Here is an 11,796-nt window from a genome sequence, read left to right as displayed (position 1 = left end):
CACCAGGAGCCAGTGGGGGCATCACTGCAGCCCCCCTTTCCCGTGCTGTGCCCCCCTGCAGATCATGGAGGTGGCCTCGCCCACGGCGGGCAGCGTGCTGGTGGAGCTGGCGCAGCTGCAGCTGCTGCAGGCGTGCTGTGCAGTGGCCGTGCGCACCATGTCGCCCCACGGCGAGTCGGCGGACTCCCTCCCAGCTCCTATTGCCCCCGCCCTGGCTGAGGCCTCCTGGCCGGCTAGGGTCCCCTGCGCCTGCCCACGACCGGGCCCAGAGGTCAGACCGCCCCTTGCTCCAGCCTCCCCGGGGCTGGGGGATCCCAGCTCTCCTCTCCGGTGCCCCGACCCCCATGGGCCTCAAGAGGCCCCAGGCGCCCCCACAGCCAGCCCTCCTAGAGAGACGGCAGGAGGATCCTCAGAGGAGCCCCCAGCGCCTGTCTCGCAGGTACCTGGCTGGGGAGGAGGGTTGCTGGCAGAGGCTGGGAGGAGGGTCTGGGCTCGGGGTGGGGGCCCCTTCCTCAGTGCCTGCCGTTCCCGGAGCAGGCTGGGGCGGCTGTGCTGGGTGCCCCTGGGGACATGAAGGCCACCGAGCCCGCCTTGGGAGACTGTGTTCCTGGCCCTGCCACCTCCTCCATGGCCAAGGAGGACGCTGAGCAGACCACAGGAGAGGCCCACCTGGCACCCGGCACCACCCAAGGAACGTTGGCCCAGAGGCTGCCCTGTGTCCAGGCCTGCCGTGGAGGAGACGCAGGGTCCGGGCTGAGGCCCAGGGCTGAGGTATGGGGCTGGGGCACCCTGGGCCACCACGAGGAGTTGAGGGCCTCCTCCCCGCCTCTGCCAGCCCAGAGCTGGTTGCCCGCTCTGCCTGCTCTCTGCCCCACTCTCGCTCTGCTCTGCGCTGTGTGTCTGGCTATTTGTGCTTGCCGCTTTGTCTTCCAGGTTTCTTTCCCCGCCCCGCGTGGTGCCTGTGCTCCAATTTGGGGGCATGCCCCTCTCTCCTTCTGCAGGGGGACCCCCCATTCATCCTGGCTGGGGCTGACCCTGTCAGAAGGTCCCCACGTGCCCTTGCTCACCTCCCCGCTGTCCTCCCACGTCTGGCCTCTTGCAGGAGGATGCAGCCGAGCTGGGGGTCCATCCGGGGAACTCCCTTGTGGACCAGGGCCGCAACTCGGATCTGTCAGACATTCAAGAAGAGGAGGAGGAGGAGGAGGAGGAGGAAGAAGAGCTGGGTGTCAGGACCTGCTCCTTCCCGAAGCAGGTGGCTGGCCACAGCATTGGGGGGCAGGGGGCCAAGGTATTGGGGTGAGGAGGGGCTGGGGGGCCCCTCAGGTTCCTGCGGCCTCCGCCCCCAGAGTCAGTGGCTGCTCCCCCGTGCCAGCAGCATTCTTGGTGTGCGGCCTGGGCCCTCTGCTGCATGGCAGCTAGGAAGTAGCTCAGGCCCAGCCTCGACCCTCCTGAAAAGGAAGGGGGGGACCGAGGCGCCCCGTTCTGTAACTTCTCCCACTCAAGCCTGCTTCATGCAGCGCCCTCTGAGAGCCTCGTGGGAGCTGGGAGCTTCCGAGGAGGGGCTGGGAGGCCCCACACCATCTAGGCCTGGCCTGTTCCCGACACTCAGCCCCTCTGCGCACCCCATTCTTGGGCGGGCTCCTTAGTGCTCCCTGTGGCCCTGCCCTGGACACGCTGTGTGGCTCTGGGCCAGACTCTCTCTCTGGTCTTCCTTCTTGGAGGGAGGCGACCGGGGTTGCGTGGTGCGGGGTGGGAAGCTTTGGGTTACCTGAAACCCCTGCCCTCCTTTGAGGGCAAAGGTCACAGCTCTGTCCTTTCCCCACGGACCTCTCTTCCCTGCGCCCGCCCCACCCCCTGATCCCCAGTCCCAGCCCCAGCCCCAGCCTGACCCCTTCTGTGAGACCGACAGCGACGAGGAGATATTGGAACAGATCCTGGAGCCGCCTCTCCAGCACTTTCGCAGCAAGAAGCTGTTTAGCATCCCCGAGGAGGAGGAGGAGGAGGAGGAGGAGGCCGGAGAGGCCGCGCAGGAGGAGAAGGGGCCAGGGGCAGGCTCCGCGTCCAGAGACCCCGGCCCGCCTGCACCCCTGCCTCCGGGGCTGGGCTGCGACGGCGCGCGGCCCCGCGGCCCCGGCCTCTGCGCTTCGTCCCCCCAGCCCTGCAGGGCTGGGGACCGCCTGGAGGACCCGCTGGGACTGGTCAGTGGCGGCAGCTGGAGAAAAGGAAGTGGCTCCCCCGAAAAGCCCCCTGGCCGCAGGCGGTCCCCGGATCCCCGGGAACACTGCAGTCGGCTTCTCAGCAACGGCGGCGGGTCCCAAGCCCCCGGCCGAGCACCGGGCCCTGCGCGCGAGAGGGGCGGCCCCGCTGCGGCCGAGGGCGCCAGGGCTCCGCCGGACGCCGGCGGGAGGGCGCGGCCCGCCCCCTCGAGGAAGTGCCCCCGGGGCCGGGCCCCGGAACCGGAACCGGGCCTGGCCAGCTGCCTCTCCCCCAAGTGCTTGGAAATCAGCATCGAATATGACTCTGAGGATGAGCAAGAGACAGGCGGCGGGGACATGAGCATCACCAGCTCCGGCTGCCTCGGAGATGGGGAGGCCTGGGGTGCAGCCCCCGTGGGAAGGCCCAGGGCACCTCCGAAGGCCGGTTCAGGCCCCCACTCCTACCCGTACTCCCCGGCCTGGGAGAAGGGGGAGCCGGAGCGGAGAGGCCGCAGTGCGACCGGCAGAGCCAAGGAGCCGCCCCCCCGGGTCCGTGCCCTCTCCCTGCCCGGGCAGCCCCCTGCCTACCGCCGCCCGGTGGCCCTGCTTGCTGCCCACCGGCCGCTCCCATTCCACGCTGCCGCCTCCATCAGCAGAGGTGGGGTGGGGCCTCGGGGCTCCCTCACCTGCCTCCTCCCACCCACATTCCACTGCTTTGCTGCTTCTGCCAATCGATTGGAACTGGGACGCGCGGATGCTCTGTGGCCATAAGTCGCCCATTGCTGCCAGCAGGCCCCCTGCCTTTGGGGCAGGTGACCCTTTCCTCTGCTTAGCTAGTGACAGCTTCAGGACCCAGCCTGCGATGTCCAGCATCGCCCAACCCTGACACCGAGAAGAGGCCCTCCTCTCACACGCGCCTCGGCCAGCTCTCAGATCTAAACCTTAGTCCCTCTACTGCACTCATCTGCTAAGGTGGCCGGAGCCGGGGCCTCCCCTCCTGCCCTTCCTCCCTCCGTGGGGGTGTCCGATGGCTCCAGTGAGCTTGGGCCACGGCTCCAGGAGAGGAATGTGTGTCCCTGCTCTGCTGTGCCGCTTCCGCCGACGGGGCAGAGCTGGGGGGAGCGCTCCTGGGGTCCTGCCCCTAATGAGGCGCCCATCAGAGGGGTGGTGCATCACTCCTGATGTCTGTTGCCCTCTCTTTGCAGTCAGCAGAGTCTGGGGAGCCCAGAGGGCTGGACAGCCCAGGGCAGAGCGGCTCCAAGCGGAGAAGGGGCTGGGCCCCTAGGCCAGGCTCCACAGAGCTGGGTGAGCCTCTGCGGGGGCTGGGCCAGGCCAAGGGGGCCTCTCCCGCCTCCTTGGCCGGAATTGATTGCCGTTTCTCCCGCGCAGCTCCCCCGAGGAGCCCTCCAGAAGCATCCCTGGCCCTCCGGGACCTCCCTGTCAGGGTCTTTGTGGCTCTGTTTGACTATGACCCCGTGTCAATGTCCCCCAACCCTGATGCTGGGGAAGAGGAGCTCCCGTTCCGGGAAGGCCAGATCCTGAAGGTGACTGACTCGCTGTCTGGCCCTGCTTCCTCCCTCCTTTCCTGCCTTGTCGCGGAGGGATCGTAGCCCCCCCCCCCCGGGGTGGGAACGCAGCTTCTAGAACCAGGTGATGTGGAGTGGGGCTGCGACAGTGCCACTTTGAGCTGTGAAACCCAGAGTAGTTTCTTTCCTTCGGGCCTCATGGGTAAAGTGAGGATCATGTGAGTGTCTGCCTCACAGGCTTGTTTGAGGATTAGAGGGTTCAGTACCCGCAGAGTGCTGAAACTGCCTGGCACGTGGCACAATGTGATACTGCTACTGTTAGCATGACGATCTCTTCTGAGCCTGCAAGGAGTTCCTGAAGGCTTTGGGCTAAAACTCTGAGGTCAGGGAGATCCAGTCTGGGGTGGACTGGGGGAATGGACGTGCAGATAGTGAGTGATGATCATACGGATAGAGCTGTTTTCTGTCATCCCTCTGATCCTTCTTCTTGGCTATTTACCCCTATTTCCAGTCCCATGAAAGGTAGAGCATTTTTCTGCAGTCCTGAGTGGGGGGTGCTTGGGATCGGGGTGCAGGGAGCACGCGGACCTGGCCTGCTGACACAGCTGGTCTCTTCTGCTTCCAGGTGTTTGGAGACAAGGACGCAGATGGCTTCTACCGGGGTGAGGGTGGGGGCCGGTGGGGCTACATTCCCTGCAACATGGTGGCTGAGGTGGCCATGGACAGCCCTGCGGGGACACAGCAGCTGCTCCAGCAGGGCCATCTGTCCCCAGAGGCTCTCGCCGAGGGCTCAGGTATGACCTGCTCCTGCCCCTCGCCCACCGCCCCCCACCCCAGTGCTGACTCAACACCCCCCAGCCCCAAGTAATTTGGACGTCGGGAGCGGCCAGGATATCTGGTTGATCCAGAGACTGGCAGAGTCGCTGGGGCCCTCAGAGACTTGGGCCCACGTGGCTGCAGTAGTGAGCTTGCCGTGTGGAATGGAGGCCGCTGCAGGGGGACTGGCCGTGTATTTTGGATCCTGGAGGTCGGGATGGGAAGGGAAGAGTGGCCTTAGAGGCTTGAGCACAGGAACCCCAGCACAGCCCTGAGAGGAGACCAGAGTCACTGTCCGCCTCGCTCCCTCACCTCGGTTTCCCTCTGACGTCTGCTTGCCTGTCTGGAGCAGGGAACGGCCTGTTTGTCTACTCCACAGCCCGTACTGCCGGGCCTCCTCCCAAGCCCCGCCGCTCCAAGAAAGGTGGGTGTGATCCTTTTCTTCTCCAGGGCCCCTGAGGATGAGGAGGGAGGGCCGGGGGCACTGCCTGGCTCTCGGGAAACACATACAAGGTCTGTCTTGAACAGGTGGGCCCCACCTTCACCCACAGCCATGCGTCCCCTGGGGAACTTCATTCTAATGGGGATGGGAAGTGGTTTGCCGGAACCTCTGTCCTAGAAAGCGTCCTTGTCTCTTCTGTCTCCTGCATTGGCAAGCGGGCTCTTAACCCCTAGTGCCGCCTGGAAAGCCCCGTTCCAGAAAGCACCTGGCTATACATTCTGTGCAACCTGGAGCAAGTCACTGACCCTGTCTGGCCCTTAGTTCACTGTGAAGACCGCAGGGCGGGTCTGCTTTCGGGCTGATGGTCCTTCTCCTGCATCTCTCCCTGTGTGAGGCTGAGCATCCTGCTTGCCCCGCACCCGCCCCCCCCCGGCTTCCCCTGCCCCCAGAGGGGAGGGACGGAGGAGCAGGGCTCACAGGCCCCTTCTCTCGGCAGCTGAGTGGGAAGGGCCCGCCCAGCCCCGTGCAGGTGAGGGGCTTCCTTGCACCTCCAGCCTCCCCTGGAGCCACAGCTGGTGCGGAGGCGGTGACTCCAGTCGGCAGGTCTCCAGCACCGAGGACAGGAGAGGTGTGGGAGTGCCTAGAAAGAGCCCCGAGTCATCTTCTTCTCCCCCTCCAGAGCCCCCCCAACTGGCCTCCTCTGCTAGCCTGAAAGCTCCCCATTCCATGGTGGCCGCGTTTGACTACAACCCCCGGGAGAGCTCTCCCAACATGGATGTGGAGGTGAGCCCCTTCAGAGCCCAGCCAAGGCCAGGTGGTTGACTGGGCCTGCCCCGGCCTGACTCCCGCCTCATGGTCTCTCCATAGGCAGAGCTGCCCTTTCGGGCAGGGGACGTCATCACTGTTTTCGGGGCCATGGACGATGACGGTTTCTACTATGTGAGGACGTGGGGGTGGGGGTGTGCCCAAGGGGGCTCTCCTGGAGCCATGGTTGGGGGGAGCCAGGTTCCTGATGGAAACCCAGAGAGACAGGCTAGTTGCCTCCCACGATGGGGACATCGACCCCAGGCTGTCCCCCCAGAGCTTCAGGGTTCAGGGGGTGCTGTTGGGGCCCCTGCTGGTCTTGTCTCACCTGCCTCTCCTCCCCAGGGGGAGCTGAATGGACAGCGGGGCCTGGTTCCATCCAACTTCCTGGAGGGCCCTGGGCCTGAGGCAGGCGGCTCAGACAGGGAGCCTGGGGCAGCGCCATCCGAGGGCCAGGTCAGTGAAGACCTGGGCTCCAGGCTTAGCAGTTGGGTCTCTTTGCTGCGTTGTGGGAGGGGTGCAGCTGCGTGCAGCGGTCCAGGTGCCCACAGTGCCCAGGAGGGGGTTGTGCCCATGGCCAGAGGGAACCCAGCCAGGGTGGCTCCCCCCGCCTCCCCCCCCTCCAGCATGTGCCCCTCTGCATGGTGGGGTGAAGCCTAGACCTTGATGCCCATCTCATCTGACCCGGCTGTCCACAGCCCCAGCCAGTGCAGGGGAGGGCCCCCTGGAAAAGGACCCGCGAGCCTCTCACCCCTCTCGCCATCACAGCCCCCATCACAGGGACCCTCCCTGATCCCCTGCTGCAGCTCCCCTGCTCCCAGGCGCTTTTTAAAGCCAGACGCCCAGCAAGGTCCCAGTTCCTGGGTGGGTGGAGTATACTTACAGGCTCCCAGGGCACGAAGAGGGTGAGGGGGCCGGGCCCCGACCAGAAAGCCCTGGGCCTCCATCTGCGCCAGTTCCAGAGTCAGGGGCTGCGCAAGCAGGACCTAATGGCCCGGGTGCCAGAGACTGGTTGGAGAGCTCGCGGTCTGCCAGTAACCCATCTCCTCTCTTTGTTCCCTGTTCTTCAGAGAACGAGGAGGAGAAGAGTCCAGTGCTAGATGGAGATAGATATATGTAGAGAGAGCGACATGTAAGTGGGGACTGACCCCCTGGGTCCATGTCACCCTGTTCCTCATCTCACACGATCAGATAGTGCTCCTTGTCTCAGACACAGGAGCCCCACGGGCTTGTCCATCTTCTTCCAGGAACAGGGGAGGGAGCCCTTGCCGTGAGCCCACTTTGGAACTCAGATCGCCCCTCCCCTTTCCTTATTCAGGGCAGTGCCAGCTGCCTTAGGAGCACATGTCATCCTAGGATGTACTGCCCACGTTAGCTGACTCTTCATATTCTATAGCACATGCGGCTCATAGAATGTTGTGTGACATCCACATTGTGGCTCATCAGTGTATTATGATACTATATGACTATGGTATTATAATATTGTGATTATTATTGGTGACAGAAGAATGATACTAACGCCACCAGTAATAATAGGCTCCATCTCCCCACCCTTGTCCTCTGAATCATGACCTCTTGGGGCATCAGAGGCATGATTTTATGTCCAACTTTCCATCTTCTTGCAGGTGGGGCGGGTGTAAAAGGGGAGGTTTAAACAGTCGGAGTCCATGGATAACCTCAAACCATTCATTTCTGGGGCCCCTCCGTGTGTCTCCCCAGCAAGCCCTCCCTCCCGGGAGCCCTGGGTGGGAGTGGTAAGGGCCTCCGATCTCCTCCCAACCCCGGCCAGCCATCAGCCCTGGCTAGCTGGAAAGAGATTCTTTGACCTTTGGGTGCTACCCTCCTCCAGGGGATCTTCCCGACTCCAGGGGTTGAGCCCATGTCTCTTATATCTCCTGTGTTGGCAGGTGGGTTCTTTACCACTTGCGCCACCTGGGAAGCCCCCTCTGGGTGCCAGCAGACCTCTTTGCAGGCAGCCCTGCCAGATCACCAGGGCCTTAGGTGGAGGTGGGCCCCAGGCTGGGCACCCGGCGCCTGGGCTCTGTGATTGGTTCTGCCAGTAGACTGCCAGGCCCTGGTGGAAGTGGGGGTTTGAGGAAGGGAGTAGGGGGTGGGGGTGGAGAACATGCAGGCTGGCAGGACCTGACGGGGCTGTACCAGGCACAGGAGGCCACAGAGGGGGCGTGGTAATTCAGCGGGTCGGGGGAGGCTTCCTCGTGGCTCTCTTCTTTGTCCAGTCCCTGCTTTTAGGCCACTTACAGCACAGTCTGGGTGGGTGTGTGGCAGAGGGAGCCACTCATGGCGGCTCATAGAACAAGGAGATTCTGCAGAGGAGGCATGCTAAGGGCAGGGAGGGGCGGGCGGGGAGTAGCTCTCTCTGGAGAGAGCTTGTGGTGAGTATGAGTGCCTCTGGCGCTGCCTCCCTGCAGCCCTCTCTGGGGCCATCCAAGGAAGAGTCTCCCCGTGGAGTGGGCACTCCTCCCCTCCGTGAAGGCCCTCGGACACCGTGTGGCCTGCTCGTCTGTGCGGTGGTGCAGGAGCCACCTTCCCTGGAGTGTCTGGCTCCTTCCAGCATCCCCGTCCTTGCTCTCCCTTTGGCTAGGAGGGGATGACCCATCCCAAGGGTCAAGTCCAAGGGCTCTTGAACTCCATCAGCCCAGCATCCTGCGGAGAGACCCAGAGGAGGGGAGGGGCTCGCCCCTGTCCAAGAGAACCGAAGCAGAACTGAGTCTCCTCATCTATCCCTTCTGATCGCCAGCTCCATGCCCCCCCATCATCGTGCCCTCTTGGTGCTCTGCATGGGGCAGCGGCCGGACGTGGGTTCTGGTTCACGCCTGTGCTTCTGTGATGACCTGGGGGCTGCGGGCTCCTGAGGTCGTGGGGTAAAGGAGGCAGGGTGGGGTGGGGGTCAGGCCTTGACTTTGCCGCTTTTCTCTTACTTTCTAGGACTGGGTCAGCTCAACCCAGGGGCCCCCAGTGTCCCCAGGCTGGCCCTGTGCTCCTGGCCCTCACTGCTTCCCCAAGGTTGAACCGGGGTTGCCACAGGGCCCAAGCAGGAAGGTGTGGGTTCTCCTCTCCAAGGGGAAGCAGCTCCTCAGGAAACTGGGCTCGGGGAAGGAGTGATGTGGCCTGACTGAGGCCCCAGCTGCGCGGGGAAGACCCTGGACTCTGGTTCTCCCGAGTGAGTGCCGTGGCGCTGGGACAGGACTCAGACCCAGTGAAGGTCAGAGCTAGAGGAGCGGCTGGTCCTCCGGATGGGCATCGTCTTCTTACAGGCGGGGACCCTGAGCCCCGGCACAGGAGCGAGTCCAGGGGCTGAGCACCTGGTCCTGGAGCTGGCCGGGGACATGGACTTGTCACTCCTGGTTCACCCATCTGCGCCTGCTGTCCGCTGCGCTATGCTTGTCCCCTCTCAGCCTCCACACGCCTGGCTCGGGGAGATCCTGTTCCCTCCGACGGCGCTGGCCGTCCTCTTCAAGTCTTCCCTCCCTGAAGGAAAGTTTGCACTGGATTCTGCCGAGCCCCCCACCCCGGGGGGCGGAGCTGTGTATATAGATGTACATACTCAGTGCCTCAGCCCAGCTTCCTCCCCCTCGCTTCCACCGCACAGGCCCGGGATGGAGAAAGGCCAAGCCAAAGCGGGCCTGACACTGCCCCACAGCGCCCCTCCACACCCCCCTGCAAGACCTGAGACCCAAGACCCGGGGCCTGTGGGCAGAGAGCAGGAGTTGGGTTGCCTTATTTTGCTCATCGGATTCAACCTCTCTTTTGCATCGTTTTCCTCTGGCCCCTGTTGGAGTCTGGGGGCTGGTGGGGAGGACAGATTTATGCAACTATTTTCATACATTCCCTGTTCAGAGTGGGGTGGGGGTTTGTCCCCCTCCTCCCCTTAGCACCCTTTGCCTCACACCCTGGCTGGGTGAGTGTCTCTGCATGTTTCCGTTGCTGTGGTGGGAGATTGTTTGAACTCCCACCCCCACCTTGGTCTCCAGGGGTGTGGAATGGTGGGGGCATTTGTTTAAAAAGACATTTTATTATAATAAAGTCTATTTTCACAAAACCCATGCTGGGCTCTACCTGGGATGAAGGACCCCTGAGGGGTGGCTAATGGTGGGCTTTGGACTCCACTTTAGAATCCAGAAGTTAACATCTGAGGGTGACCAGGGGTAAAACTAATGAACACCAAGAAGATCAAGCAGCTCTGGAACTGTTTTCTCAAGAAGGTTTGGGGGCTTTCTGACTTCCTGATCACCAGGTCAGGTGTTGACAGTTGGGTCAGGATCCTGGAGGAAGAAAGAGACCTGGGAAGGGGGTGCGGAGACAGGAGGAGAGAACGCGCCAGTTTCAAGGTGGTGGACTGAACTGAATACATGCCACAATCTTGGTTCCCCTGGACCAAATTCATAGGAATAATAGAGGTAATAAAAACCAGCCAAACACCCAAACGAACAGCATACATAGCTCCATTTGAAGAAGGGGGACTCCCACTAGATGAGAAACAGCAGGATTTCAGAAAAGACAGAAAATAGATGGGAAGGCTTCCCTGGTTGTCCAGTGGCCAAGACTCCAAGCTCCCAAAGCAGGGGGCCTGGCTTTGATCCCTGGTCAGAGAACAAGATCCCGAATGCCACAACTAAGACTGGGTACAGCTAAATCAATCACTCAATCTTACAAGGAAAAAAGAAAACAGATGAGAAACCACATTTAGAAACTTCAAAGCAGAGCTCAGGAGACTTCTGTACGGCTCTGCACCTACGGAGGCGCCAACAGCGGAAGGACCACAGGGGCCGTGCTGGCATGATTAGTTGGGATTCCACGTGGGGAGCCTCCAGGCCGACGGCCACACGTTCTCCTCTCCATGGGCCAAGGGGCAACGGTGAGGATGGCTGCCTTTAATGCAAACAGTGGGAGTGGCAGCTTGGACCAGAGACCAGATGGTAAATGGCTGGCAGAACCCTGGCAGGAAGCAGAAGCGTCATTGCCCAGGGAAGACGCCACCAATGTGAGCACAGGGTTCCCACCTCCCTCTCTCACTGAAACCCTCCAAGTCAGCAACACCACCCACCCAGATGTTTTACAGGGACTCTCAACTACTAAGGCAAGGAGACAAAACAACACACAGATCAATTTGGGAAGAACTGACATTTGAATTATATGAACCTATGAGCAAAGCCTATCTCTCTGTTAATGTCTCTTAGCCATGTTTTGTAGTTTTCAGTATAGATTGTGTACATCTTTATCAGATTTATCCTTGATTATTTGATACTTTTGATACAATTATAAATGGTACTATTACTTTAAATTCCAGTTTCTGATGCTTTGTTGTTAGAAAACAGAAACACAAGTGGTTTTTGTGTTTTGGGCTTGCATGCTGCAACCTTACTAAACCCACTTATTGGTTCTAGCAATTGTTTTATAGATTCCTTTGAATCCTCTACACATGTGATCATACGGTATGTAAACAAAGACAGTTTCACGTCTCCCTTTCAAATTTTGATGCATTTAATTTCTTTTGCTTGCCTCACTGCACTGATAGAACTTCCAGTCCAACGCTTAATAGAAATACAGGAAAAGGACACACTTGCTTTGTTTCTGGTCTTACAGAGAAAGCCTTCAGTCTGTTACCATTATGATGTTAGCGATAGGGTTTTTTGGTAGATGCCCTTTGTCTGGTTTGAGGAAGTTCTCTTCTATCCCTCATTTGCAGAGAAGTGTTTTTTTGTTTTGTTTTATTTTAAAGAGAATCTACATTAAATCACAACTGCAATGAAGTATCCCTCCACACCCATCAGAATGGCCATCATCAAAAAATCTACAAATGATCATATCCTGGAGAGGGTATGGAGAAAAAGGAACCCTCCTGCATTGTTGGTGGGAGTGTAAATTGGTGCAGTCACTATGGAGAACAGTACGGAGGAGGTTCCTTAAAAAACTAAAAATGGGACTACCCTGGTGGTCCAGTGGTTAAGACTCCGCCTGCCTGTGCAGGGGACGCGGATTCGATCCTTGGCCC

The 11,796-nt window shown here is 60.7% G+C and overlaps 1 protein-coding gene across 12 annotated transcripts in view; it reads left to right on the top strand.

Annotated features, from left to right (window-relative positions):
* Positions 1 to 9,843, top strand: part of TSPOAP1 (TSPO associated protein 1) — a 30,095-nt gene extending 20,252 nt beyond the window's left edge. For 7 of the 12 annotated variants that reach the window (XM_042255278.2, XM_042255277.2, XM_042255275.2 and 4 more), the window contains 12 exons: positions 62 to 439; positions 538 to 771; positions 1,103 to 1,252; positions 1,866 to 2,744; positions 3,401 to 3,500; positions 3,585 to 3,739; positions 4,347 to 4,515; positions 4,890 to 4,961; positions 5,659 to 5,762; positions 5,847 to 5,918; positions 6,129 to 6,239; positions 8,730 to 9,843. In XM_042255278.2, coding sequence (XP_042111212.1) covers positions 62 to 439; positions 538 to 771; positions 1,103 to 1,252; positions 1,866 to 2,744; positions 3,401 to 3,500; positions 3,585 to 3,739; positions 4,347 to 4,515; positions 4,890 to 4,961; positions 5,659 to 5,762; positions 5,847 to 5,918; positions 6,129 to 6,239; positions 8,730 to 8,906 — 2,601 coding nt within the window. In that variant the 3' untranslated portion in view covers positions 8,907 to 9,843. Of the gene's footprint in view, positions 1 to 61; positions 440 to 537; positions 772 to 1,042; positions 1,046 to 1,102; positions 1,289 to 1,865; positions 2,745 to 3,400; positions 3,501 to 3,584; positions 3,740 to 4,346; positions 4,516 to 4,889; positions 4,962 to 5,475; positions 5,509 to 5,658; positions 5,763 to 5,846; positions 5,919 to 6,128; positions 6,240 to 6,853; positions 6,916 to 8,729 lie in introns of all 12 variants that reach the window. The other 5 variants (XM_042255285.2, XM_042255279.2, XM_042255281.2 and 2 more) reach the window with 5 other exon arrangements.
* Positions 9,844 to 11,796: the final 1,953 nt, after the last annotated feature.

This window comes from Ovis aries, chromosome 11 (assembly GCF_016772045.2).
Source record: "Ovis aries strain OAR_USU_Benz2616 breed Rambouillet chromosome 11, ARS-UI_Ramb_v3.0, whole genome shotgun sequence".
NCBI lineage: Eukaryota > Metazoa > Chordata > Mammalia > Artiodactyla > Bovidae > Ovis > Ovis aries.
This window is presented reverse-complemented; position numbering and strand designations above follow the sequence as displayed.